At 50.7% G+C, this 27,917-nt stretch overlaps 1 protein-coding gene across 1 annotated transcript; it reads right to left on the bottom strand.

Annotated features, from left to right (window-relative positions):
• Nucleotides 1-2: 2 nt before the first annotated feature.
• On the bottom strand, nucleotides 3-27,709 carry acbd6 (acyl-CoA binding domain containing 6). Its single transcript, XM_047036768.1, has 8 exons — nucleotides 27,255-27,709; nucleotides 26,757-26,821; nucleotides 25,304-25,400; nucleotides 23,561-23,637; nucleotides 19,774-19,879; nucleotides 17,616-17,705; nucleotides 2,519-2,549; nucleotides 3-243 (listed from the first exon to the last, which is right to left on the bottom strand). The coding sequence occupies exons 1-8, from the start codon at nucleotides 27,528-27,530 to the stop codon at nucleotides 89-91; spliced, it is 897 nt and encodes a 298-aa protein (XP_046892724.1). The 5' UTR covers nucleotides 27,531-27,709; the 3' UTR covers nucleotides 3-88.
• Between the last annotated feature and the right edge of the window lie 208 nt (nucleotides 27,710-27,917).

Below are 27,917 nucleotides of genomic sequence, written 5' to 3'. Positions count from 1 at the left end.
CCAGGCTGGGGGGGTCCAGGCTGGGGGGAGACAGGGGGGGGGGGTCCCGGCTGGGGCTGGGGGAGGTGGGCTGTTGTGACGGGGCCTGCTAGCCCTTGGGGGCGGTGTGCTGGCGCAGCAGCGAGGAGATGGCTCCAGACTGGGTGACCTCCTCTGGGAGGGAGCCCTCCTGGTCTCTGATGGAAGGGTCAGCCCCAGCCTGCAGGAGCAGCTCCACCACCTCAGCAAACTCACACGCTGACGCTGGGAGAGAGAGAGATGGAGAGAGAGGAGAGAGATGGAGAGAGAGAGAGGAGAGAGATGGAGAGAGGAGGAAGAGAGAGAGGAGAGAGATGGAGAGAGGAGGAAGAGAGAGAGGAGAGAGATGGAGAGAGAGAGAGAGGAGGAAGAGAGATGGAGAGAGATGGAGAGAGAGAGAGAGGAGGAAGAGAGATGAATAGAGGAGGAAGAGAGAGAGGAGAGAGATGGAGAGAGAGAGAGAGAGAGGAGGAAGAGAGATGAATAGAGGAGGAAGAGAGAGAGGAGAGAGATGGAGAGAGAGAGAGAGAGAGGAGGAAGAGAGATGAATAGAGGAGGAAGAGAGAGAGGAGAGAGATGGAGAGAGAGAGAGAGAGAGAGGAGGAAGAGAGATGAATAGAGGAGGAAGAGAGAGAGAGAGGAGGAAGAGAGATGAATAGAGGAGGAAGAGAGAGAGGAGAGAGATGGAGAGAGAGAGAGAGGAGGAAGAGAGATGAATAGAGGAGGAAGAGAGAGAGGAGAGAGATGGAGAGAGAGAGAGAGGAGGAAGAGAGATGAATAGAGGAGGAAGAGAGAGAGGAGAGAGATGGAGAGAGAGAGAGAGGAGGAAGAGAGATGAATAGAGGAGGAAGAGAGAAAAACAGAAAAGCTTGCATTATCTTCAAACTGCGAAAAAATAAACATAACTCCTACTTCCCACCATACCCAATCTGTAAGACAGAAAGTCACAGCTAATCACCCTCGCTGGTGTTAATAGTGTCTAAGTTCTCTCTTTGAGTTCAGAAGGAGACAATGAAAAGCTCATTGGCCGTGACACTGGCCTCTCTCCCTCCCCCCCGGCCCCCTCCCCCCCCGGCCCCCTCCCCCCCCGGCCCCCTCCCCGGTGGGCACCCGTACTGCCCCGCATGCAGTTAGTGTCCCACTCAGAGAGCACCTTTCTTCAGCTGGGGTTCAGAGATGGAGAGAGGAGGGAGGAGGAGAGCTTGCATTTTCTTAACCCGGTTAGCGAGTGTCCCCGGCGTTTGCTGCTCCCCCCCCCCTCCCTCCGCCTCCCCTCCTCCGCCTCCCCTCCTCCCCCCCCCCCCCTCCTCCACCCCCCCCTCCTCCACCCCCCAGCGCTCTGAGTGCTTTCCAACGCCAGTGTCAATCGCTCTGCTCCTCTTAAAGAGCACCCTCCCCTCTCCACCTCCACAGCTGATGTCAGCAGCACGTCCTGATAGACAGCCCCGCCTTTTAACCTCCAGACCGGCCCCGGCTCGGGGGGGGGGGGGGGGGGGGGGGGGGGGGGGGGGGGGGGGTGTGTGTGTGTGAGAGAGTGTGTGTGTGTGTGTGTGAGAGAGTGTGTGTGTGCGCTGGATGGCCTGCTCTTTGTAGGACAGGAGAACAAACCCTGGATCCTGAGCTTCTCTCTCCACTCTTCCTCTAAATGCTGTTGGATTTAAACAATGCGTGTGTGTGTGTTTGTGTGTGTGTGTGAGTGTGTGTGTGTGTGTGAGTGTGTGTGTGCGAGGCAGTAAAACTCCTCATCCTCGGGGGAGCTGTAGAGGAGGAGGACAATTTATGGTGAGCAGTAAACCCTCCATTAATCACCAGGCAGCCACTGGAGGCCTGTGCAAAGAGAGGTGGAAATGAATTTTCATTCTCTGCTATTTGTCTCCCGGAGTTCATCGCTTATGTTTATTAGTCATTTTTTTATGTCTCATCTTCTGGGCTTGGTGTCTGTGCGCACGTGTGTGTGTTCTGTATGCACAACACTGCATGTGTTGGGAATGTGTGTGTGTGTGTGTGTTTGGATGTTGTTCCCCAGGTGGCAATGCATGGTGGTCTAAGCATGCCCACCCTTTCGATAACCAACTAGGAGACAGATGGTACACACACACACACACACAGGTGCAGACACACGCCAAGGGTCCAGAGGACACAGAGACCGCCCCTTGGGGGGGGGGCACTGTTGATTTCCTCAGGGAGACCTGGTGATTATCACCCCCCCACCCCCCCCCTCTTCTACACCCACACACAATCGTGCAGACAGACAGACGTACGTTCGACATACGCGCGCACGTACACAGATGGAGACAGAAAGACAAACCTTTTATACATGCCTCCTACACACACACACACACTCACACACACAGAGATGGAAACAGGGGGGGATGAAAGAGACTCTGATGGATGAAATGCACCTGGAACCGTAACAGCAGAGAGGAGAGGGATATGGAAACACACACACCATTCCAGATCCTATGGAAGAGTTGAGCTGAGGAGTGGGAGTGGTTCTTACCATAGTGTAGCGCTGTCTGTCCCTCATCATCCTAGAGAGAGAGGGAGAGGATGGAGAGAGAGGATAGAGAGAGAGAGAGGATGGAGAGAGAGAGACAGTGACAGAAGGGTACAGTGTGTGAGAAAACAGATCCAAAATATTTTCTAGAAGAACTGCACAAAGTAACACGTAGTAAGTCGACAAGGTAACACACTCCAACATGATATGAAATATTGATATCAGTCCACAGCTGTCTAAGCAGACGGACCCACTTGTTACCTAGGGCTTCCATGTACACACACACACACACACACACACACACACACACACACACAGGAAGTAGAAACTAAGTGAAGTGGGCCTCGTGAACAGTGAGTGATTGTGTGCTATCCGGGGGGATTATTGGAGCAGATTACATATTGATCAGAGGGGCGAACGGCGATGAAACCTTTTAAACCTGGAGCAGGGTTCGAGGCACTGGAACCAAAGGACTGATCCAGGAGACACCTCTGGGCACACACACACACAGGCTCGTGCACACACACACACACACACACACATGCTCATACACACACACATGCTCATACACACACACATGCTCATACACACACACACTAATTCCCGCTGGCCTAGGTTAACACACTGTGGCCGGGAGGTCAGGCAGCCCTCCGTGCTCAACAGGCTGGGAGAGGGAGCCCGTGTCTGGGCCGTGGGAAGGGCTAAGCCTGGGTGGCTCTTTTCCTCCTCCTGGAGGTCTGGGCCGTGCTAAAGGTGTTAGCCACGGTGGCTGTGAGGCTGGACACACAGGCCAGTCAGGAACAAAGAGGCCGGGGGCAGGGTGGAGGCTGACTGGAGAGGTGTTGGGGTTAGAGTGTGTGTGTGTGTGTGTGTGTGTGAGAGAGACAGGGAGATGAGTGCGAGTGTGTGTGAATCCGCTTTTCCCCTTTTAATGAATCTCTGATCTAATGATGATTAGATAGACGAAAACCCAGGTTTTCGTGCTTACTAACCAGGCCTGGCTAAACGATCCCCGACTCTCCATCCTCACTAACTAGGGCTGACTAAACGATCCCAGAGTGTCATCCTATTCTATTGTTTGGTTTGAGGGATCCCTTTAGAGACTACAGATGATTGGATTAGAGAGTTCTATTCCCTCTGCGGGGGTTAGGATGCTAAATGACCTCATGCTCGGTCAGATCTGTACGGAAAGGGACAGAGGTAGTCTGTCGCTTTGGTAACTGTTGTGTCATCAATGGAGCTGCTTAGAAAGTCACGATGGAAAGTAAGGATGTGGTCAAGCGAAAAAAAAGAATATATATATACGCACTTTAAATTTTATATATTTTTTACTTGAACAAAGTCTTTAACACTAAAGACCGATCAATTACACAGACACCATCACCCACTGAAGAGATGGTATGCACACAACTGCTGGTGTTGAGTCCTTATACAATCCAATGAAGTGGCAGATGTTTACAACAAACCAGGGAAAGAAACAGAGAGAGACAGAGAGAGAGACAGACAGAGAGATAGACCAGGATGCATACATGCATACAGTCATAATTAAAGCTTAAAGGGTTTATTCTAATCTGCTCACACTAATCTGCCCTCAGTCCTGTACGGAACAAACACACGCACGCGCTCTCTCTCTCTCTGTCTCTCTCTCTGTCTCTCTCTCTTTCACACACACACACACACACACACACACACACACACACACACACACACACACACACACACACAGAGATAAGGATAAAGAATTCTCGCAGGCACAGAAGAGTCTACAGCACTTGGTGAAGTGTGCATAGGAACCCCTATATCCCTTAGTTTCTGTAACTACAGTTAAAAACAAGGGTGTGTGTGTGTGTGTGTGTGTGTGTGTGGGGGGGGGGGGGTCAATGCCCCATCCTCTCAGCATTCACTAATGCCTCAGCCAGGGGGAGGGGGGGGCAGAGGTGGGGGAGGGAGGCAAATTGGATTGTCTCCCATTTGCTATGGGGAGAGAGAGAAACAGAGAGAGGGAGAGTAAAGTGAGAGAGAGAGACAGAGAGGGAGAGTAGAGTGAGACAGAGAGGGAGAGTAGAGAGAGGGAGAGTAGAGTGAGAGAGAGAGGGAGAGTAGAGGGAGAGTAGAGAGAGAGAGAAAGACACAGAGAGGGAGGGAGAGAGTGAGAGAGTAAAGAGAGGGAGAGATGCTTCCTTGGTACCGTCCCATCCCAGCCAGAGAGGAAAACACACTCCTCTTTGAAATGTCACAAGTTCCCCTTGCTCTGCAGAAACGCCTGGGTGGATCCAGCATCCAGGGCAATAAAACAGAGTCCCACACAATGGAGGAGGAGGAGAGGGAGGAGGAGGAGGAGAGGGAGGAGGAGGAGAGGGAGGAGGAGGAGGAGAGGGAGGAGGAGGAGAGGGAGGAGGGGCAGAGGGAGGAGGAGGAGAGGGAGGAGGGGCAGAGGGAAGGAGATACAGGGACAGAGAGAATGAGAGAGACAGAAAGAGGAGAGAGAAAGAGAAATTGATGAAGAGGTGGATAATGAAATAGGCCTACTGTATCCAGAGAGAGACAGAGACTGAATAGACTGGTACAGAAATGGATTGGTCTGTTCTGTGATTGGTCTGTTAGAACTTAGCCCGCCACGCCGTTCCTCTTAACCAATCACAGAAGAGGAGACTGAATGGACAGAAGGATTAATGAAGTGGGATTTCTGTGGCTCCTTACCAAAACAATTTTTGTGTGAGAGTGTGAGTGTGTGTGTGTGTGTGTGTTTGAGAGTGTGCTGCAGTCTATTCATGTAGATGTATGTGCAGCAGTCAAAGTCACTAAGATCTAAGCAGATTAAACCGAGAAGCTCATGTGTTTGTGTCTTTCTCGTTTTTGTGTGTGTGTGTGTGTACCGGACACACAGACAGATTCTTGGTGGAGAAAAGCTCTGTCAAATCCAGCACCATCTGTACGAGAAGCAGAAGCATATGAGACAGACGGACTGGGCTAGGATGGACTGGGCTAGGATGGACTGGGCTAGGATGGACTGGGCTAGGATGGACTGGGCCAGGATGGACTGGGCTTGGATGGGCTGGGTTAGGATGGGCTGGGCTAGGATGGACTGGGCTAGGATGGACTGGGCTAGGATGGGCTGGGCTAGGATGGACTGGGCTAGGATGGGCTGGGCTAGGATGGACTGGGCTAGGATGGACTGGGCTAGGATGGACTGGGCTAGGATGGACTGGGCTTGGATGGACTGGGCTAGGATGGACTGGGCTAGGATGGACTGGGCTAGGATGGGCTGGGCCAGGATGGACTGGGCTAGAGTGATGTAGGCCAAGCTGTGGTGATCAAGACTGGGCTTGATCTAGATCTGGGCTAGCACAACAGGGGCATATGGTAGGTGTGATGTAAGCTTTAGGGGGATTTGAACTCATTGAAGAGGAAACAAGACTCTCAACTCTCAAATGCATGATTTGACTTCTCTGGTTCTGTCTCTTCTTCATCCTTTTCTCACTTTGTTTTGCATTCTTTTTCTTGGCATTAGTCTCTTCTCATCCCCCCCTCTTTCTCTCTGTTCTCTTCATCTCTCTGTCCCCACCTCATCTCCCTCTCTCCCTCCCTCCCCTCTACCCGACAGTCACATTAAACAAGTAGGAGAAATGGACAAGCAATTAAGATTTATGATCGATGCATGAAGCCAGGGCTGGTTCTAATGACACAGGGCTGGGAGGAAGAGAGAAAGAGAGAGAAACAGAGGGAAGAGAGAGAGAGAGCAGACTATGAGGAAGGGAAAGAAAAGGCAAGACTGGGGGAAGAAGAGAGAGGGGAAGGAGAGGAGAGCGTGCAGGAGAGAGGGGGATGACAGGGAGAGAGGAGGAGGAGAGGACAGAGTGATGCAGCTCAGTCTCCAGGGTCTGTGGTGGACCAGGCAGAGGAGAATCAATAGCAGACTACCTCCATTCATATGCAGATAACATTATGATGAGCACGTGCCATTCATCAGACTTCTGAGAGAGAGAGAGAGACAGAGAGAGACAGAGAGAGACAGAGAGAGACAGAGAGAGACAGAGAGAGACAGAGAGAGAGAGACTTGCCTGAGTTTGTGGGCATCCAGTCATTTATTTATAGGAGTCTGTGTGTGCATGTGGTTGTCTGTGTGTATATGACAGTGTGTCGTAGTGGACAGTGTGTGTGGGGTTGTCTGTGTGTATATGACAGTGTGTCGTAGTGGACAGTGTGTGTGGGGTTGCCAGTGTGTATATGACAGTGTGTCGTAGTGGACAGTGTGTGTGGGGTTGTCTGTGTGTATATGACAGTGTGTCGTAGTGGACAGTGTGTGTGGGGTTGTCTGTGTGTATATGACAGTGTGTCGTAGTGGACAGTGTGTGTGGAGTTGCCAGTGTGTATATGACAGTGTGTCGTAGTGGACAGTGTGTGTGGGGTTGTCTGTGTGTATATGACAGTGTGTCGTAGTGGACAGTGTGTGTGTGGTTGTCTGTGTGTATATGACAGTGTCGTAGTGGACAGTGTGTGTGGGGTTGTCTGTGTGTATATGACAGTGTGTCGTAGTGGACAGTGTGTGTAGGGTTGTCTGTGTGTATATGACAGTGTCGTAGTGGACAGTGTGTGTGGGGTTGTCTGTGTGTATATGACAGTGTCGTAGTGGACAGTGTGTGTGGGGTTGCCTGTGTGTATATGACAGTGTGTCGTAGTGGACAGTGTGTGTGGGGTTGTCTGTGTGTATATGACAGTGTCGTAGTGGACAGTGTGTGTGGGGTTGCCAGTGTGTATATGACAGTGTCGTAGTGGACAGTGTGTGTGGGGTTGTCTGTGTGTATATGACAGTGTGTCGTAGTGGACAGTGTGTGTGGGGTTGCCAGTGTTAAAAGGATCAGCAGGCGTGGGGCAGCCCTAATTGAATCTTGGGCAACTCTCTGAGCCAGCTGTGCTGACCTTGCCACTCAGTGTGTGTGTGTCAGTGTGTGTGTCAGTGTGTGTGCTGGGTCCTCCATTGTTAACCTTGCCACTAGTGTGTGTGAGCTCCACTACCCCAGGAGAGATTAGGCAGCATTTACCCTACCCTGTGTCCTTCAGCTGTCTGACCCCGCGCCCCCCCTGACCCTGCCCCCATCCCACTCTGACCCCGTCTCCATTTATAGAGAACTACAAATACCAGGGTGGGTTACCTTGTGGACTACAAAAGCACTCTCTCTCTCTCCCATCTCTCCCCCTCCCCCCTCTCTCCCTCCCACCTCTCACCCTCCCATCTCTCCCCCTCCCCCCCTCTCCACCTCTCTCCCTCCTCTCTCCCTCCTCTCCCCCTCCCACTTCTCTCCCCCCTCTCTCCCTCCCATCTCTCTCCCTCCCACCTCTCCATTCTTTCTTTCCACCGGTCTCTCCTCCACTCCTCCTGCTACCCATCCATCCACTCTAACATTTTATAGTCTCCCTCCCTCCCTCCCTCCGGACACCTTAGAATCCATTAAGAGTTCCAAAGAGAGGGGGAGAGTGGCAGAGAATTAACATTTGTGGGCCCCAAGTCCCACTGATCATCAATGATGTTTAAAAAGAAATATATAAAATAAATAAATACATAAAGAGTGTAATATGAAAATCAATGGGCGTTCAGGCAGGGAGAGAGAGAGACAGCGACAGAGAGGCATTTGGGAGAGAGGGTGAGATGGAGGGAGAGATGGGATGGGATAGGCAGGGCTGCCGTATAGGGAGGGAGTTCGGACAATTCCAAAATAGGTAAAACAAAATATAAAAAGATATTATATATTATATAAACCATCATCATTGAGTATATATATATTTCAAATATAATTAATGATCTTTGTTTTTTGCAATAAAAGTTAAATATCCCCATTGACCTAAAAGTAAACATCCATATTGACCGACCACCCCCCTTTATCTGCATGAAATGGTTTGGTCCTGCCTTAGCACACTTATCAGTGACAAAGTTTAGTTGCAGTCAGTAGATGTGCCAGAAATACAGTGATCACAATGTTTTAAAAAAATCTTTCATTAATGTTAGGAGAATTTTATCTCTTAATTTTACAATAAAGATACATTGAGACTGTAAAAGATTGCCTTAAGGATTTTTTTTAAGGTGGCTTTTAATCTTAGTAGTGAACTGCATACTGTATGCAGACTTGCATGTACAAATCACCAGCAGTAAATATTGTGCTAGTACTAGTATTGAACTACAAGAAGCAAGCCAGTTGAAAGCATTTAATTAGAGTTATGTAAAGCTTTTGATGGGACAGTTAGGTCCTAGAGATGTGGTGACAACAGCTGCCCAGAGGGGGCCCAGTTAGATGGGTTTGTCATGGGGCCCAACATCCCTGGCTGTGGCCCTGAGGATAGGATCTCTCTATCCCTCTCTCTCTCTCTCTCTTCCCCACTCTCTATCTCTATCTCTCTCTCTCTCTTCCCCACTCTCTATCTCTCTCTCTCTCTTCCCCACTCTCTATCTCTCTCTCTCTCTTCCCCACTCTCTATCTCTCTCTCTCTCTCTCTCTCTCTTCCCCACTCTCTATCTCTCTCTCTCTCTTCCCCACTCTCTATCCCTCTCTCTCTCTCTCTTCCCCACTCTCTATCTCTCTCTCTCTCTCTCTTCCCCACTCTCTATCCCTCTCTCTCTCTCTCTTCCCCACTCTCTATCTCTCTCTCTTCCCCACTCTATCCCTCTCTCTCTCCCACTCTCTCTCTCTTCCCCACTCTCTATCTCTCTCTCTTCCCCACTCTATCCCTCTCTCTCTCTCCCACTCTCTCTCTCTTCCCCACTCTCTATCTCTCTCTCTCTCTTCCCCACTCTATCCCTCTCTCTCTCCCACTCTCTCTCTCTTCCCCACTCTCTATCTCTCTCTCTCTCTTCCCCACTCTATCCCTCTCTCTCTCCCACTCTCTCTCTCTTCCCCACTCTCTATCTCTTTCTCTCTCTTCCCCACTCTATCCCTCTCTGTCTGTTTCCCACTCTCTCTGTTCCTCTGCATCAATCCCTCCCTCTCCTTTTCTCTCTCTCATTTCACCCATCCATCCCTCGCTCTCTACCTCCGTCTAGAAACAAGTGAGGACAGCTTTAATGCATCTCGCAATTTATGGGAACAGTTACGAATAAATGAATACACAGGAAATGGACCCAGGAGTGGACCAATCAGAGCAGATTGTAGGAGGGAGATGGGAACATGTGGGGTGACCAGACACAGGTATAACCAGAAGGGGTTTCAGCCTGGGCTGTAAATCTTTATCCCTGCTACGGCTGCCTCTATCGAGGCCTGTAAAATCAACGCAGGAGTTTTAATTTCTTCCAGACACGATCAGAGTGATCCTTGCTAACAGGTATAAATGTCAGGGCTCGTGTAGTGCAGGTTTAATTTCTTATTGTGAGTGTGTTTGTGAGAAAGTGAGTAAGTGTGTGTGTGTGTGTGTGTGTGTGTGTGAGAAAGAGAGTGTGTGTGTGTGTGTGTGAGAAAGTGAGTGAGTGTGTGTGAGTGAGAAAGAGTGTGTGTGTGTGTGTGTGCAGGCAGAGTGGTAGTTGATACTGCTATTGGGATGTCTCTATGGGTCTACATAGGAACATTCTAGAAGCTCTCAGAGCGATTCTCCACAGACCTTGTCTCTTTCTAAACAAACAAGGCGATTACAGGGCTTCAAGTAAGAATGCAACACACACACACACACACTCATATACAAGCACTGACATCCTCATGTAGAAGAGAAACACACGGTCTGCATTTCCTCTCCTCTCTTCTCCTTTCTTCTCTTCCTCTCCTCTCCTCCTTTCTTCTTCTCCTCTCCTCTCCTCTCTTCTCCTCTCCTCCTTTCTTCTCTTCCTCTCCTCTCCTCCTTTCTTCTCCTCCTCTCCTCTCTTCTCCTCTCCTCCTTTCTTCTCTTCCTCTCCTCTCCTCCTTTCTTCTCCTCCTCTCCTCTCCTCTCTTCTCCTTTCTTCTCTTCCTTTCTTCTCCTCCTCTCCTCTCCTCCTTTCTTCTCCTGCTTTCTTCTCTTCCTCTCCTCTCCTCCTTTCTCCCCCTCTCCTCTCCTCCTTTCTTCTCCTCCTCTCCTCTCCTCCTTTCTTCTCCTGCTCTCCTCTCCTCCTTTCTTCTCCTCCTCTCCTCCTTTCTTCCTCTCCTCTCGTCTCCTCCTTTCTTCTCCTCCTCTCCTCTCCTCCGAACATCTTTCTCCACCCGCTTCTCTCCTCCTATTTCCCTGAAAACCCTCCATTCCCCTCTCTGTTCCCCCCCCTCCCTCCTATACCCCCACCCCGCCACACACACACGCACACAGACACACAATGCGTTATGACAAATTCTACTGGATATTTGTTATGACTGGGTTGACTGAGCCATTTGTTACAGGCGCTGGTGCTGGGAAAGGGGAGGGCACCAGCGTGTAATAATGCCCTCGCCATAGAATTTCAATCAGCCACGGTTGGCCCCGTGTCACTGTTTGTGGGTCTGTGTGTGTACCCGGCACATGTGGACGTGGGCTTGTGATGTTGAGTGTGTGTGTGTGTGTGTGTCTGTTATCGGTTTAATCAGCGGAGTTGCTGACACCTCCTCAGCGAACACACACGAGAGGACTGAAGGTGGAGGAGGGAGGGCGGAGTTAAAAGGGCTGGCTGACAACATGGCCGCCGCACGGCCAGGCCTCTGAGGAAGGACCCAGCTGGAGACAGAGGAACAAGACCAGCAGGAAGAGGGAGGGAGGGAAGGTCTCAATAGGTGCGTTGGACATGGACTGTGGCTGCATGAAGCGACCGGCGAGAGTAGCCGCTTGCAGTCGGGGAGGAGTTAAAAAACTCCTCCTTAAAGTCGGACATTCCAGCTTCTCGTTGTTTGCTGCGTTTGACGTCAGTCATGACTGATCATGGCTGTTTGCTTACTTTACTTTATTTATAATTAAACTTAGTCTTTCTGTTAGTGAAGAGGCGGACCAAAACCTTTTTTTTAACACACTTTTTTCAATTAAACTGTCTGGTCCGGATTTGAGCATTGGCGAAACGGAAGGTGTCAGAATAAATACAAAACACGCGTCAAAGTTGTCGTGTGTGAGTCTGGCCAATCATGAAATAGCTGTGTCGTCACTTGAACCCGTTCAGTTGCTCTTGAGAAAATGTTTAACGTGCAGTTGTTTAACATGAGATATAATTAACATAAAACATACAATATATGATACGCGACAACTGGCTAACGATCCTGGTTGGGAGGGAAATGGATGCCAAGTAGGAAACGTACAGCAAGGACTCATCAGCTATAGAGTAGGACAGAGTAGAGTACAGTAGAGTCAAGTCAACTTTATTGATCACAGGGTGTGTATTGCACCAAACAGCTACTGTGTAATTAGTGTTACCAAGGTTACATGGCGAGCCTGACCATAGCTAGGTGTTCGACCAGGCTGGGCTCTCATTGGACCAACACACAGCTCTTGACCCAGGCCACACCCCCTCCTTCATTGAACATAAACATATAAGGGCACTTAAGCACTTAGCGAAAGGCTGTAGCTTTTTTCGCGCCGCACATCAATATCAAATCAATGTGTTTATATTCTGAAAGGTTATGGCACCACAAATCAAAGCATGCACATAAGCACACCAGAAACCTACGTGCATGTACACACACACACACACAGCTACATTCCCCCCCCCCCCCCCCCACACACACACACACATTCCAGCACACACACACCGTTGGGTCACAGTGACCTGTCAGTTAGCCGTCAATACCAAATCCAAATGAGCGACGTGACCTCTCCAGTTACCTGGGGACTCCAGGATGACAACATGGCCGTATATCCCAGCAGCACAACATGCAGCTCAGCACAGCTTGACATGCAGCTCGGCACAGCTTGACGTGCAGTTCGGCACAGCTAGACGTGCAGTTCGGCACAGCTAGACGTGCAGTTCGGTGTAGCTCGGCACAGCTAGACGTGCAGTTCGGCACAGCTAGACGTGCAGTTCGGTGCAGCTCGGCACAGCTAGACGTGCAGTTCGGTGCAGCTCGGCACAGCTAGACGTGCAGTTCGGTGCAGCTCGGCACAGCTAGACGTGCAGCTCGGTGCAGCGCGGCACAGCTAGACGTGCAGTTCGGTGCAGCTCGGCACAGCTAGACGTGCAGTTCGGTGCAGCTAGACGTGCAGCTCGGTGCAGCTCGGCACAGCTAGACGTGCAGTTCGGTGCAGCTAGACGTGCAGTTCGGTGCAGCTTGGCACAGCTAGACGTGCAGTTCGGTGCAGCTAGACGTGCAGCTCGGCACAGCTAGATGTGCAGTTCGGTGCAGCTAGACGTGCAGTTCGGTGCAGTTCGGCACAGCTAGACGTGCAGTTCGGTGCAGCTAGACGTGCAGGATGACTGAGAGCCTGCGCACCTCTGGAAGGGACCAGGTTTGTTTGGAGAAACCAGCCTCTGCTAGCCCAAACCCACTAGCCCCCAGCCTCTGCTAGCCCAAACCCACTAGCCCCCAGCCTCTGCTAGCCCAAACCCACTAGCCCCCAGCCTCTGCTAGCCCAAACCCACTAGCCCCCAGCCTCTGCTAGCCCAAACCCACTAGCCTTCAGCCTCTGCTAGCCCCCAGCCTCTGCTGGCCTCTGCTGGCCTCTGCTGCCCCTAGCCTTTAGCCCTGTACGGCCAGCCAGGCCAGATATTTATGAGTATTGATCCAGCAGGTCTTCGCTGGAGACTTTTGTTCTCCCGGCCCCAGGCTCTGACCTCAATTAAGTTATGAATTTCTATCTGATAGACTGTGAGGCAGGCGAGTGCTTGGCACGCCACAGACACACACACACACACACGCTTGCATGCAATGCACACACACACAATGAACATACACAACTATGCATGCGGACACACACACACACACAGCCAGTGAATTAATTAGAGTTAGCGGTGCTGGGAGCCGCCCAGTGGGCCTCATGGATCATGTTGTTTTAATACACAGTAAAGAGAGGAGAGAGAGACATAGGAGAGACAGAGGAGAGAGAGACACAGGGGAGAGAGAAGGACAGAAGAGAGAGACAGGAGAAATAGAGGAGAGAGAGAGACAGGAGGAGAGAGAGACAGGAGGAGAGAGAGAGACAGGGGAGAGAGAAGGACAGAAGAGAGAGACAGGAGAAACAGAGGAGAGAGAGACAGGAGGAGAGAGAGAGAGACAGGAGGAGAGAGAGAGAGACAGGAGGAGAGAGAGAGAGAGAGACAGGCGGAGAGATAGAAGCACAAGTAGAAGCGCCCGCTGTTGGCCTCTGGGTGGAACACACACGTCTTTACTTTCAAACACAACTCACTACCTGCCAATATCAATTGTATTTCAATCCAATTCACTTCCAGGAGTCCACCACCTCTCTCTCCCCCTCTCCTCCCTCCCCCTCTCCTCCCATCCTCTTAACCCTGATTCTCTCTCTCCCCCTCTCCTCTCCTCCCCCTCTCCTCCTAACCCTGGTTTTCTCTCTCCCCCTCTCCTCTCCTCTCCTCCCCCTCTCCTCCTAACCCTGGTTCTCTCTCTCTCTCCCCCTCTCCTCTCCTCCCCCTCTCCTCCTAACCCTGGTTCTCTCTCTCTCTCCCCCTCTCCTCTCCTCCCTCCCCCTCTCCTCCTAACCCTGGTTCTCTCTCTCCCCCTCTCCCCCCTCCCCCTCTCCCTCTCCTCCCATCCTCTTAACCCTGGTTCTCTCTCTCCCCCTCTCCTCTCCTCCCCCTCTCCTCCTAACCCTGGTTCTCTCTCTCCCCCTCTCCTCTCCTCCCTCCCCCTCTCCTCCTAACCCTGGTTCTCTCTCTCCCCCTCTCCTCTCCTCCCTCCCCCTCTCCTCCTAACCCTGGTTCTCTCTCTCCCCCTCTCCTCTCCTCCCTCCCCCTCTCCTCCTAACCCTGGTTCTCTCTCTCCCCCTCTCCTCTCCTCTCCTCCCTCCTCCTAACCCTGGTTCTCTCTGTCCCCCTCTCCTCTCCTCCCTCCCCCTCTCCTCCACCTTTCCCCTCTCCTCCTAACCCAGGTTCTCTCTCACACCTCTGTGTGGTTCTCTCTCTCCCCCTCTCCTCTCCTCCCCCTCTCCTCCTAACCCAGGTTCTCTCACACCTCTGTGTGGTTCTCTCTCTTTCCCTCCCACAGTGACCCCTGGACAACCTCACCTGCTGCTTCCCCCACCACACACAGACATAATGAGGGTTTAAGTCTGGAGTTTGTAATAGTATTGTTTGTTGTTGTTACGTGTAAATCCTTCCCCCGACCCCAGTCCCACCCCTGCTTGTTAGCTGGGACACTTATCTTCCTAAAGGTCAGAGACAGACTAACCTGGAGCTGGGGGGTTGAGACAGGGGAGAGCGTGTGGAGCGTGTTTAGCGGAGTGTGTAAATGAGGATTACAGCGTCTGGACACAAACGTCTGGGAAGTCGTGTTAGCCAGGTGAGCCACAGCAGGTTAGGCTAGCTCTGTCTTCACACACAAAGGCAGCTGTCTCAAACTAGGAATGTTGAGAGGTTCTCAGGGAACGGAAGGAAGTCCTTTACATACTAGACTTAAAAGAATTGAATATTCAGATATCTGAGGGATTATCAAAATATCCGGGTATTTTCAAATGATGGACTGTTCCAGAACCTGTAAGCAGGGGGGCCATATATGGGGGGGGAGGTTAGGACTTTTTTTCTTCTTCATGGGGCCCAAAATTCCTGGCAGCGCCCCTGCCTGTAAGACTCACCCTGCCTGTAAGACTCACCCTGCCTGGTGCTCAAAGCCAAACTAGAGGCCTTATTCATGAGGTTCTTTATCACAAACTCTTCATTTCTCCCCATCAATCCACCGTGCAAATGATTTACAAATACAGTTATTCAGTGGTTCACGCCTTGGTAAAAATTGGGGTATTTCTACCTATCAAAACGTGTGACGTTAATACAAATGAGCTTTTCACGCATGATGTCACAGAACTATGTAGACTATCAAGCTCCACCTATCCTTATACGCATGGTGGACTGATGGTTAACACAAAGTAGAACGGGGTAAGCTACTGACTAAACCAGTCTAATCAACGCACGCAACACAGAAATCCGATGAAATCCTTCTTCAAGAGCGGATTGATCTTTACTTTGTGTCTACATAAAAACGTGTAAATACAAATCAAACCTCTGGAGTTTTTCAACTTTGAGCGTTAGCGGTACCTGACCCCACATGTACCACACCCCCATCTGCAGCCGGATGAACTCCAGTGGACAGGTGGTGTGCAGCTGAACAGGGTGTTCACGGGTAGACAGAGGTACCTATTGTAGTCCCCCTAACCCCCCCCCCCTCGCTGATCCAGGATTAAAATCAAACGTACCCTAATGCAGGTTAGACCGTTTGGGAACACTCACCAGAACAATCAGTTGATTAATTCAAACGATTTTTTGACCTCGCTGCCCTGGAATAATACTTTGTTGTAGGTTTTTTTATTTTACTCCCTGCACTCTTTTTTAATCAACAAATTAAACATAAATCGTTTTGATCTTTATTTAACGGTCGGTTGGCAGTTGGCAGAGGTCAAGGCAGATTATTATTGGGTTGTTGAATAACCAGAGGATGACTCCATCACCACCCCCTCAGCCTCAAACCAGGACATAGAATAGTATCAACACAATCCTGTTCTCCTCATTTCCTCCTAGCATCTCACCTCCACAAAAACTAGTACAAGCACAGTCCTGTTCAAGAACCAAACCAACCATCTCCCATTAGACCCAGGGGATAAGCTTGTGGTTGGAGGGCCGTAGTGACAGGGCCCTGTCAAGGTCCTCGTCCTGAGGGCAGGCTTCTGAACCACCTCCACAACACCTCCTCACATCCACCCAGGTCTGGGAGAAACGGTGAGGGGGGTCAGTCTCCAATCCATCAGTCCTCTACAACCAACCTTCACACTCACCCTTACAACAGTCCAGGAAGTGACATCAACCTTCACACTCACCCTTACAACAGTCCAGGAAGTGACATCAACCTTCACACTCACCCTTACAACAGTCCAGGAAGTGACATCAACCTTCATACTCACCCTTACGACAGTCCAGGAAGTGACAAAGCTTCTATCAGCATTATCTTTAGGAATGATTAACACTAATTCTCTTTAGGGTTGATTAAGAATTTTTTTTTGGCTGATTAATAACAAATAAATTAATCTTACATATGTAAGTACGTGTTTGACATTTGGAGGCCAGTTTTCAAGCGCAATGGTTAAAAAAAAAAAATGTCTGGATATCTTGTCCATAAAAAATGTGTCACTGTTTATTTATTTTGAAGGACAAACTTTCCAAGACTCTGTGTCATCGCTCTGTCTCAGTGTGTGTCAGCTGGTCCGGTCGTGAACACACACACACACACACACACACACACACGAAAGACAAAGGCCCCTCTGGCACCACAAAATGAGAGAAAGTCATTTGCAAATGTAACTTTGCCATGATATGGGTTGTATAATGTAAACAATTTGCCTGATGACTTCACATTGATTGGTCTTACTGTGAAGGCAGTAAAGCGTGTGTGTGTGTGTGTCACTGTACTCATTTACCGATGCGTGGCTGAGCCAGCTTAGGACTAAAGCCTCCTCTAAACCTGAACACTTCATCCTTTCATCCCTCCCTTTTCCACTCCTCCACCCCTCAATCTTTCCTCACCTCTATCCCTCCATCTCTCATCCCTCTACACACAATATCCCTCCATCCTCTCATCCCTTCCTTCCTTTCTATCCCTCCAGCCCTTCTCTGCGGCCCTGCAGGGTGAGGGCCAGGGTGAGGGTAGTTCCAGGGTGAGGGCCAGGACCAGGGCGAAGCCCAGGGCCAGGGCCAGGCCCAAGGCGAGGCCCAGGGCAGGGCCAGGGTGAGGGCAGGGCCAGGGTGAGGGCAGGGCCAGGGTGAGGGCAGGACCAGGGTGAGGGCAGGGCCAGGGTGAGGGCAGGACCAGGTTGAGGCCCAGGGCCAGGGTGAGGGCCAGGGCCAGGTGAGGCCCAGGGTGAGGGCCAGGGCAGGGTGAGGGCCAGGGCAGGGCCAGGGTGAGGGTCAGGTGACACAGCAGCTATCCCCATGTTCCTGTCTCTCCTGACTGAAGCCTGGAGGACCTGGAGACTGGACTGGATATTCTAGCCCCTGGGTATGCAGTGTGTGAGTGTGGGTGAGAAAGAGAGAGAGACTTACCTGGCTGTTGATATCAGCGCTGTTCTGCAGTAACAAAGACACTAGGTCTTTATGTCCTCTGTCACAGGCCCAATGCAGCAGAGCTCGACCCTGAACACACACACACACACACACACACACACACTAGGTATTAGTTATGCAGACCTATCTGTAAGTCTGAAAGTGAGCGTTGAAATGTATTTTGTCCTCCAGCCATCCCTCTATCTCTCTCTACCATCCATCCATCCATCTCTCTCCCCGCCATCCATCCCTCCATCTCTCTCTCCACCATCCATCCATCTCTCCACCATCCATCCCTCTCTCCACCATCCATCCCTCTCCCTCTCTCTCCCACAGCTCTTCAGAGTTAACTACCATTCAGTTGTGGCCATTAAGAAAAGATTCCCTCCGTCTGTCCATCTGTAACCAGAGCTAGTGGAGCTGAGGCCTGGTCCAGGCGCTGACAGGAGGAGCTCGGAGCTGCCCGCTGGCCAGACGGGGACGGGGGACGGGGGGCGGGGGGCGGAAGCTAGCTGTATTTGTGCGGCCTGTGTGTGTGGAGGTCTGTGTGTGGAGAAGTGTGTGTGGAGGAGTGTGTGTGTAGGAGTGTGTGTGTGGGGGTAAATTGCAGACGGCCGGTGGACTATTTAGACTTGATTGATGGGAAGCTCTGGACTACATGGGAGCAGCTCACTTGATCAGCTGCCTACACACACACACACACACACACACACACACACACAGACACACACAGAGACAAACACACACACACACACACACACACTTCCTTCCCTGCATCCAAGCCTCCTTCTTAAAACAACCCCAGGAGCTCATTTTTCAGTTAAGCCAATTAGGTAAAGCAAACTCCCAGAGCCCTTTTCTATAGCTTAAATCATATTGATCACCACGACTGCAGGTTCAAATAGATATTTATGGTCCAGGCCAGGGCTGGATGCTAAACAGTCTCTCTCTCTCTCCCTCTCTCTCTCTCTCTCTCTGCTGGGTTATCCTCTTGTTGGCCGTTCGTCACTTTTTCATCACAAAACAGTACTCAGCTTCCTCCTGTTATTAAAACTCTTAGTTCCGAAATCTGTCCGGATGGTTCCGGAAACAACTCCTGAACCTGATTTTTGTGACCCGAAGAGAGATTAAAGAGAGAATTGATGATGGGGGATTATTTGTCCAATATCACACCTGTTTGTTCTCTCTCTCCTCTCTCCCCCCCTCCTCTCTCCCCCCCCCCCCCCTCTCCTCTCCTCTCTCCAGGATAGTTGATAAGAAACATCTAAACACATCAGAGGTATTTCGCAATCACGTCGTGTCTTTTTGGTCAGTCCCCCCCCTCCCACCCGCCGAGCGCCAGATGGACTCAAACTGCACCCTCTCCCACCTAGCGGAGCGGAACTTCACTACTGCCCTCTGCTGGTCAGAGCGCTGAACTACAGGTCGACAGCCACCAGGTGCCCCCCTCAAACAACAAGCGGACCAGCCCCACAAAGGGGGCCCTGGCCCAGCCTCCAGCAGGCTCCAGCAGCACCATCTGGAGCAGAGGAGCCAGCCAGAGGGGCAGCTACTGGGCCCTCATCAGGGGAAGGGGCGGGCCCTCTGGATGCCCTAAGCCCTCTGCGTCCCTGTGATGAATGGAGCTTGGAGCACATGAAGAGATTTCAGGTCAAGCGGGAGACACCTAATGATCTTAACGCCTTAAGCCTTTCCCACATATCCCAGGGTGGAGAGAGGCTGGAGAGAGGCTGGAGAGAGGGTGGAGAGAGGGTGGAGAGAGGGTGGAGAGAGGGTGGAGAGAGGCTGGAGAGAGGGTGGAGAGAGGGTGGAGAGAGGGTGGAGAGAGGCTGGAGAGAGGGTGGAGAGAGGGTGAAGAGAGGGTGGAGAGAGGGTGGAGAGAGGGTGAAGAGAGGGTGGAGAGAGGGTGAAGAGAGGGTGGAGAGAGGGTGGAGAGAGGGTGGAGAGAGGGTGGAGAGAGGGTGAAGAGAGGGTGGAGAGAGGCTGGAGAGAGGGTGGAGAGAGGCTGGAGAGAGGGTGAAGAGAGGGTGGAGAGAGGGTGGAGAGAGGGTGGAGAGAGGGTGGAGAGAGGGTGGGAAAGGGATGTGGTGGACACGTGGACACACACACACACACACACAGGTGAGCAGGTGCAGCCACACCCACGCTGTCGTCTCACCTCTTCATCCTTGGCGTTGACGTCCACCTTGTTGGAGCTGATGGCTGTGCTCACGTTCTGCATGTTGTTCTCTCTGCAGTAGTCAAAGATGTTCTTATCCTCCTCCCTACGACAGAGAGGGAGGGAGGGAGGGGGATGGATCATTCATATGTTCTACACAGCAATTGAGGACATATGACCTCCTCACCAGCCTTAACTTTGTGGGGGGGGGGGGGGGCAAACGTGTGTGTGTGTGTGTAGGGGTGCAGGTATACGATGGTGGAATAGGTATATAAACATGTTGTTATAACATGCCTCTACATAGACAGTTGCTGTCTGTACACAGTACTCACACACACACACACACACACACAGAATTCTCCAATTACATCTCTGCTTCGCTAATCACCTCCTGGTATCAGAGGCACCAAAGCCAAGGGGGTAAGGGAGAGAATAAGAGAGGGGAGGGGGAGGGAGTGAGTGAGAGGGGGGAGTAGGATTGGGGCTAAATCCCATTTAGGGCTTTACTCCTCTCCCTCTGTGTCTATGCACACAGGACTGCTGTTTAATTGCACTGAGTGGTCTATTGTTCACCAGGAGACCCCCCACTCCCTTCCCTGTCCCCCTGAGAGACCTAGCACTGCACCCCAGCAATGGCCTGGTACCCCTGCCTCCTACCTTATTACCCCTGCCTCCTACCTTATTACCCCTGCCTCCTACTTTATTACCCCTACCTCCTACCTTATTACCCCTGCCTCCTACCTTATTACCCCTGCCTCCTACCTTATTACCCCTGCCTCCTACCTTATTACCCCTGCCTCCTACCTTATTACCCCTACCTCCTACCTTATTACCCCTGCCTCCTACCTTATTACCCCTGCCTCCTACCTTATTACCCCTACCTCCTACCTTATTACCCCTGCCTCCTACCTTATTACCCCTACCTCCTACCTTATTACCCCTACCTCCTACCTTATTACCCCTGCCTCCTACCTTATTACCCCTACCTCCTACCTTATTACCCTTGCCTCCTACCTTATTACCCCTGCCTCCTACCTTATTACCCCTACCTCCTACCTTATTACCCCTGCCTCCTACCTTATTACCCCTACCTCCTACCTTATTACCCCTGCCTCCTACCCCAGTAGTCCCCAGCCTAGTACTACTGTATTCCACTTGTAGTAACATAGCCCCAGCCCCAGCCCCAGCCTCTCACCATAAACAGCCTCACAACAGGTATAGAGGCCTCATATATGGAAGAGCTTCATAAGGCAACAGCAGATTACCCCCAAAGATGTGTCTGGTCCGAGACAAAGACCTCTTCGTCATCCCCTCCATCCTCCTCCCTCTCTCTCTCTCCCTCCCTCCCGCTCGTCCTCCCGCCGTCTCTCATCCCATTATGAGCAGTACATAACTCATGTGACGAGGCCTGAATATGGACAAGCACCTTCGTTTGCATATTCCTGATTATAATCAGGCCTCATGTTTATTCATGAGGGGGCGGGGCTGTGACCCCTGAGACACCCTGGCACGTGGCAACCATCCGTCTCCCCCGACAACTAATCAATGGCCGAGCTCATCAGTCTCCCAGTGCTGGACGGAGAGGGGTGGACCTCACAAGTGGCTGGACACACACACACAGGCACGCACGCACGCACGTGCACACACGCGTACGTGAAGGCTACATACACATAGAAAAACGGCAAACACACACACACACAATTAATCGAGGCCTGACAAATTACTTGACAACAGCACGGCCGAATTGCATTCTGGGAAGGTCACAGGCCACTCTGTCATTCCTGTAACATGCTGGGTCTCTGTTCCTGTTTACTCCACCCCCCCCCCCCTCTCTGCCACACGGCCCCTCTGCCCCCCGTCCCCCTGCCACACGGCCCCTCTGCCCCCCCCCCCCTGCCACACGGCCCCTCTGCCCCCCCCCCCCCCCCCCCCCCCCCCCGCCACACGGCCCCTCTGCCCCCCCCCCCCCCCCTGCCACACGGACCCTCTGCCCCCCCCCCCCCCCCCCTGCCACACGGCCCCTCTGCCACACAAACAGGTCTCCTCCCCAGGAGTAGTGCTTTGCTGCATTTACTCTCTGGTGTCCGGCATATGGACACACACCAGTTTCACACCCACACACACCCACCCACATACACCCACACACACCCACACACACCCACACACACCAGTTTCACACCCACACACACCCAGGGTAGGTGTTGTGGCAGATATGGGCCTCATTCATCAGAGAGGCTGGAGGTCCACGGCTCTGGAGAACACTCATCTACCAGCTGTGATCTGGCCTCTACTGATCAGACCTGCAGCAGGCTGGCCCATTCATCACACACACCACACACACACTACACACACACACACACAAACACCATTCACACACACAACCATGCACACAGACAAACACACATGGCTTTATCAGGAACACATCGCTGAGCTGAACCACACCACTACTAAGTTTAAACAAAACCAGGTCTCAGTCCCTGACATCCAATCACGTCTTCTGGAAATACCAATCAACCAGTCAGATGATAGAAATACCCTTGATGTCTGCAAGTAACCTTTTCAACTGGTGAATAAGGATCACTGCCTACTGTACACACGGCAGATTGCAAACTCTAATGAAGGATATCACTAATCAGTCCTTCCAAACAGAGCAGAACATCGAGCAACTGGAATCACAATTAGTAGGAAGGCACTCTGACGAGGAGAGAAAGTGGGAGGGAGAGAGCGGAGGGGGGCGGAACAGCAGAGGAGAGAGGGATGATGAGGTAGTGAGACAGAGAGAAAGAGAGGGACACAGAGAGAGAGAGAGACAGAGAGAAAGAGAGAGACACAGAGAGAGAGAGAGACACAGAGAGAGAGAGAGACACAGAGAAAGAGAGGGACACAGAGAGAGAGAGACAGAGAGGGACACAGAGACAGAGAGAGACACAGAGAGAGAGAGAGACACAGAGAGAGAGAGAGAGACACAGAATGTAGGTGGACAGAAAGGCAGACCCAGAGAGAGACAGAGGGGAAGAGAGAGAGATGGAGGGGGGGGTAAATTGGAAGGCAGTGGAGCAGTGAGTGTGACAGGCAGAGCAGCGTGAGGATACCCCTCCATCTGGGCTTCGGGGGGCGCGGCCTCCTGCTAATGACTTCCTGCTTCCTGTTTCCCAGGGGGCATCACTCCTCTGTTCCGCCAGGAGGGGCATCGTTGAGGGAGACGGTGCCTGCCCGCCCGCCAGTCTAGTCATACCCTCCATATCCCCCCCCTCGGAAAAGCCCCTCCCGGAAAAAGCAATTAAAAGCAGGCAGTTCTCTGGCCACCTCTGCTCATGCATACTAATGACTTACAGTGATTATGAGGGGGAACCTGCATGATTCTCTCATCATCTCATTTTCATCTAAAATAGAACCTTTTTCTACTTTCCGCTGATAGGGGCGGGGGTTTGGCCTTGAACGATTCTGCTAGAGTTCCCGTAAGGCGAGGAGAGGGAGAGAGAGAGAGGGAGGGAACCTATGTCATTAACATAAATCAGGACTGTCTCTGGTTTCCAGGCTCTGCTGCAGTTTACACTGTCTGTCTGCCAACGAAACTGGGATCGAGCCTGACTATCTGCTTTCCTACCTGTCTGTCTGCTTGTCTGTCAGTCAGTCTGTCAGTCTTTCTGTCGCTTGCCTGTCTGGCAGTCAGTCCCAGTGTCTGTCTGTTAGCCAGAGAACTGATGGTTTCCAGGTATATGTGTGTGTGTGTGTGTGTGTGTGTGTGTGTGTGTGTGTGTGTGTGTGTGTGTGTGTGTGAGCCTACCGGATCATTTCCTCCTGATAGAGTGAGCTGACGGCTGGGCCTCCGAATCCTGTCCTCCTCTCTGCACCCCGCCTGTCCTGAAATACACAAACAAACAAATAAATAAACATGAACAACCACAATAAACACGATTAAACAACCAAATCTGACTGCATTCCAATGACACAGTCCAGCTCCCAACCACATCCTCCCACTCACCCTCACCCCCCACCCTCACCTTTAGCTGTGTTAAGCTGCAAGCTCATTTCTCTGGACAAGCCGTTTCTCTCTCGTACTCCCCCTCTCTTGTTCTCTCTCTCTGGTTCTAACTCACTTGACTGTCGACCCACAGAGGGCGTGACCAAGGAGAACAAAGAAGTTGCTAGGTGACCGAGGCTCAGTGTATTCCCAGTCAGTACCAGGCTACCTGTTGTTTATGTTCACGCGTCTGCAGGCTGGGAGGTCACAGGGGACATCTCAACAGCCGTCAGCAGACAAAGTGCATTATGGGACAGACTGTACCTAGTTGAGCAACACTGGGGACTTTGGTAAACAAATAACAGAACTACGCATTAGATCCTAAAAGTAGGTCTCCTGAGTTGGTTTTTTAATTAAATGGAATGTAACTTTGTGAAATCGCTGATAAATGTGCTCACGATTCTTTGTAATATATATATATATATATATATATATATATATATATATATATATATATATATATATATATATATATATTAGAGCTGTGCAGTCGTTGGTCTGTGTGTGAGAGCAGCATTGAGGGGGCAGGTCTGCCTGGTGCAGTGCCCCGGTCCTACTCCCCTGTCGGGGGGGAAGACGTTCACTGGCGCGGGGGGCAGAAGCTGTCACGCAAATAGGATCTAAAAGACGTTAGTTCGCCACAGAGAGCCCAAAACAACCGAGCAGGCAGATTCTGAAAGGACTAAAGGAGGTGGAGGGGGGGAATATTCGCTGATGCACTTTCCCCGGTCCCACTGTAATGTAATACCAACAGGGGCCTGACAATAGACCTGGGCCTGAAGGGTCACTGGGGGGGGGGTGGCACTGGGCCTGAGGGAAGAATAGCAACAACCTGCTTTGTTAACGTTAATACAATAACGGGCCTTTCAGTGGACGGGGCGTGTTTGTGTGTGTATGTATGCGTGTAAAACATCTACTGTTTGTGGCCGGAGTCAGCGAGTCCCCCCAGCAGCACGAGGGAGAGAGAGGGAGCTGAGAATGGGACGTGTCAGAGCAGAGCCTGCCAGGCTGTAATTGGCTGTGACAGCCCTGGACGCAGGGGGGAGTGGGGCGGGGGGGGGCAGAAGGATGACGAAGAGGGGGGGACATGGGGTCAGCAGAGGGCTGCTGTGGTGCCTCACCGACCCCCCCAGCAGCAGTTGAAGAGGTGTTGAGGTCCTGCAGGGAGCGTTGAGGGCAGAGCTGAACACACAGATGGCTACAGTAACAGGCTTTCTACTACAGTCTTTAGGCTCCAGCCTCCCTCTTCTGCCGACTTGATCTGGCGGTTGTTGTGATGGAGGGGGGCACAGAGGGGGCTATGGGCAAGGATAAGACTGGCCACACACACACACAGCATCTCTGCTGAGCCCCAGCTCCAGTTCAGGTGCTCGGATACACTGTCGAACAGCGCCATCTTCTGGTCAGCCTATGCCAGTGCACTGCAGTGTGGCACTGCAGTTCCTGCCTCCGTAAAGGGGTCATGTAGAAAATCACATAAGACGAAGGTGTATTAATGTATGTTACCTTGTGGCTGCCTTGTGGGTCTAATGAGTTGACGCATGTGACGTACTCCTGCATGGCCTCCTCTGACCCCATGTCCCCCAGCTGCTTCCAGGCCTGCCTGCATCATCAACAGGAACAGGAACAGGAACAGAAGCAGGATTGGTAATGAAACATTTACATGTATTCATTTAGCAGACGCTTTTATCTAAAGCGACTTACAAGAGAGAGCTTTATAAAAATTGCATAGGTCAATGATCATAAATAACGAGATGGCCCCAAAAACATTGCGGGTAGCCAAAACATGAAGCATACACTGTGAAAAGCAAATAAGTGCCAATGGGTAGAACCAGAAGAGCATGTAGTTAAACAAGCTACAATTAAACAACATGATCCTCGAAAGTGCCCAGAGTATACCTGGAGCAAACAACCAACAATAATATAATTCACAGTGAGTACAAGTAGTTAAATCAGTTACAACTAACCAACAAGTGCAACAAGTCCCTCAATAAGTGTCATTGTGTTCCTGGAGGAAATAAACTAACATCTGAAACTAAATACCGAGAGAGATCTGTCTGTAAAATAACTTCTCTGTTAGGGACAGCCATTGGATCCTAGGAACTTTAAACTCTGACACACACCTTCCCTTAGAACAGCCATTGGATCCTAGGAACTTTAAACTCTGACACACACCTTCCCTTAGAACAGCCATTGGATCCTAGGAACTTTAAACTCTGACACACACCTTCCCTTAGAACAGCCATTGGATCCTAGGAACTTTAAACTCTGACACACACCTTCCCTTAGAACAGCCATTGGATCCTAGGAACTTTAAACTCTGACACACACCTTCCCTTAGAACAGCCATTGGATCCTAGGAACTTTAAACTCTGACACACACCTTCCCTTAGAACAGCCATTGGATCCTAGGAACTTTAAACTGTGACACACACCTTCCCTTAGAACAGCCATTCCAGACCTTTTCCACTTTGCGGCCCACTTGCATTGCTCACGGCTCGCAACTAACTTTTTACTCACTGTCCCAGTACCGTCCCGAAGTGCAAAACTAACCGTCCCAAACTGAACTTGACCTGTACCAAAAATGTAAATTATTGTATTTTTGCATTTTTACATTCTGTCATGGGTCTAGGACTAGGTTATTTGCAACACTGTTTAAGTAATCCATACAGTCGTGGGGCTCAAGTCAATTTCTGAATTTCAATGTGAATACATACACAATAGAATACACAATTTACTTGCTTATTTCATGGTGGGGCAACACAATTCTTGGTATGGCGTAGTATAAAAAGTTTTGAAAGGTTTCAAAGTAACTACCATGGCTGTGGCCCACAGGTTGAGAATCACTGCCTTAAAGGAACATTTCAGTTCCAGTTTATAAGGAACTGATATTCTCTTAAGTATTGCTACATCAGGACTTAATACAACAACAATAGTGAGTAACTAATCACTGTCATACCATTTTCTCTGGCCCTCGAAGTCAAAGAAGCCAGGCTTTGCTGTGTTGCACTTTCCAATTTTAACCTGTGAAGAAAGGGAAAAAAACTAGATTTTAAATTTCTAACCTTACGTTGGCCTAGTTACCTAAACCTAATGTTTGCCTACCAAGGTTACCTACTATTACATTACCCAAGTGTTCACACTCATCATCCCAATAGAATTGTAGGCTAACATCCTGATGTCATTGACATATGGTGTATAATGGAGAACATGGTCTAAATAAGTGGATATACATCATCATCATCTCTAGCTAAGTGTGTGTGCATCCAAAAATGATGTCAGCTTCACTCCATCACGTGTGGAATGCACCCAGTTTACATTGGCTAGTAAGCTAGCTAGCTAGCCTAGCAATTTTCATTAAACAACTTTCTGATTCAGTATAACTTTCAAATTAGCTTGCTCTAGCTTGGCGATACCGAATAGGTTTCACTCTAGTGTCTGCGTGTACTGTAGTCACCTGTTTGTATCTGGCGTACAGGTACAATAACTGGTCTCGACTAGCCGTCTGTACCAGGTCTCGTAAACGGTCGGCTGCCGATTCAAACTCTTGCTCCAGGTCTTCTCCTTCCAGTCGATGCCCCGCATCAACTGCGCCGCAGTCGAATTTCCCTAATCCCAAATCCGAATCTGAGTCTGATCCTCCACCGAGTGGTTCTCCGGTGTCGGGCCGGGCTGGGTCGGTACCTGAGCCCGTGGCTGAATCCGGGGACGATGATGGAGAGCGAGATGCCATTTTTGTATCGTGAACTTAGCTAAAAACATGAACTAAGTGACAACCGTATGGTACAGCTCACCGTGATTTATTCTGCCCACGCATAAAAAAAAAAATCCAAAGCAATTTCTACAATCCTTTATCGCCAAGAACCGTTTTCCGTGATAGTCGGAATGATTTCTAGTAGCGGTCCGTCAGCGGTACAGTCTGCTAAAGGCACCGACTGGAACAAGTACCAAACATCACAGTTCTCAGTCTTAGAACGTTTTAAATTGTATCCGTTATTCCGTTATTTTTCGGAACGGGTGTTTCGAACCACATAATTGCTTGTTGTTGCCAGGCAATTCTGAAAATCTTAGTATATTTTTTAAACCATGTAGCCTAATTATTGGGTAAATACAAAACTTT

The sequence above is a fragment of the Hypomesus transpacificus genome, chromosome 16 (genome assembly GCF_021917145.1).
Source record: "Hypomesus transpacificus isolate Combined female chromosome 16, fHypTra1, whole genome shotgun sequence".
In the NCBI taxonomy this organism is placed as follows: Eukaryota; Metazoa; Chordata; class Actinopteri; order Osmeriformes; family Osmeridae; genus Hypomesus; species Hypomesus transpacificus.
The sequence above is the reverse complement of the archived record's forward strand: the minus strand, read 5'-3'. Positions and strand labels throughout refer to the sequence as shown.

Excerpts from the sequence above, each read along its gene's own strand:
- acbd6 (XM_047036768.1), bottom strand. The coding sequence starts at position 27,530 with ATGGCATCTCGCTCTCCATCATCGTCCCCGGATTCAGCCACGGGCTCA. Across the intron at positions 17,706-19,773 it reads TCAACGCCAAGGATGAAGAG|GGTCGAGCTCTGCTGCATTG; the intron begins GTGAGACGACAG and ends GTGTGTGTTCAG. Across the intron at positions 244-2,518 it reads ACAGACAGCGCTACACTATG|CGTCAGCGTGTGAGTTTGCT; the intron begins GTAAGAACCACT and ends TCTCTCTCCCAG.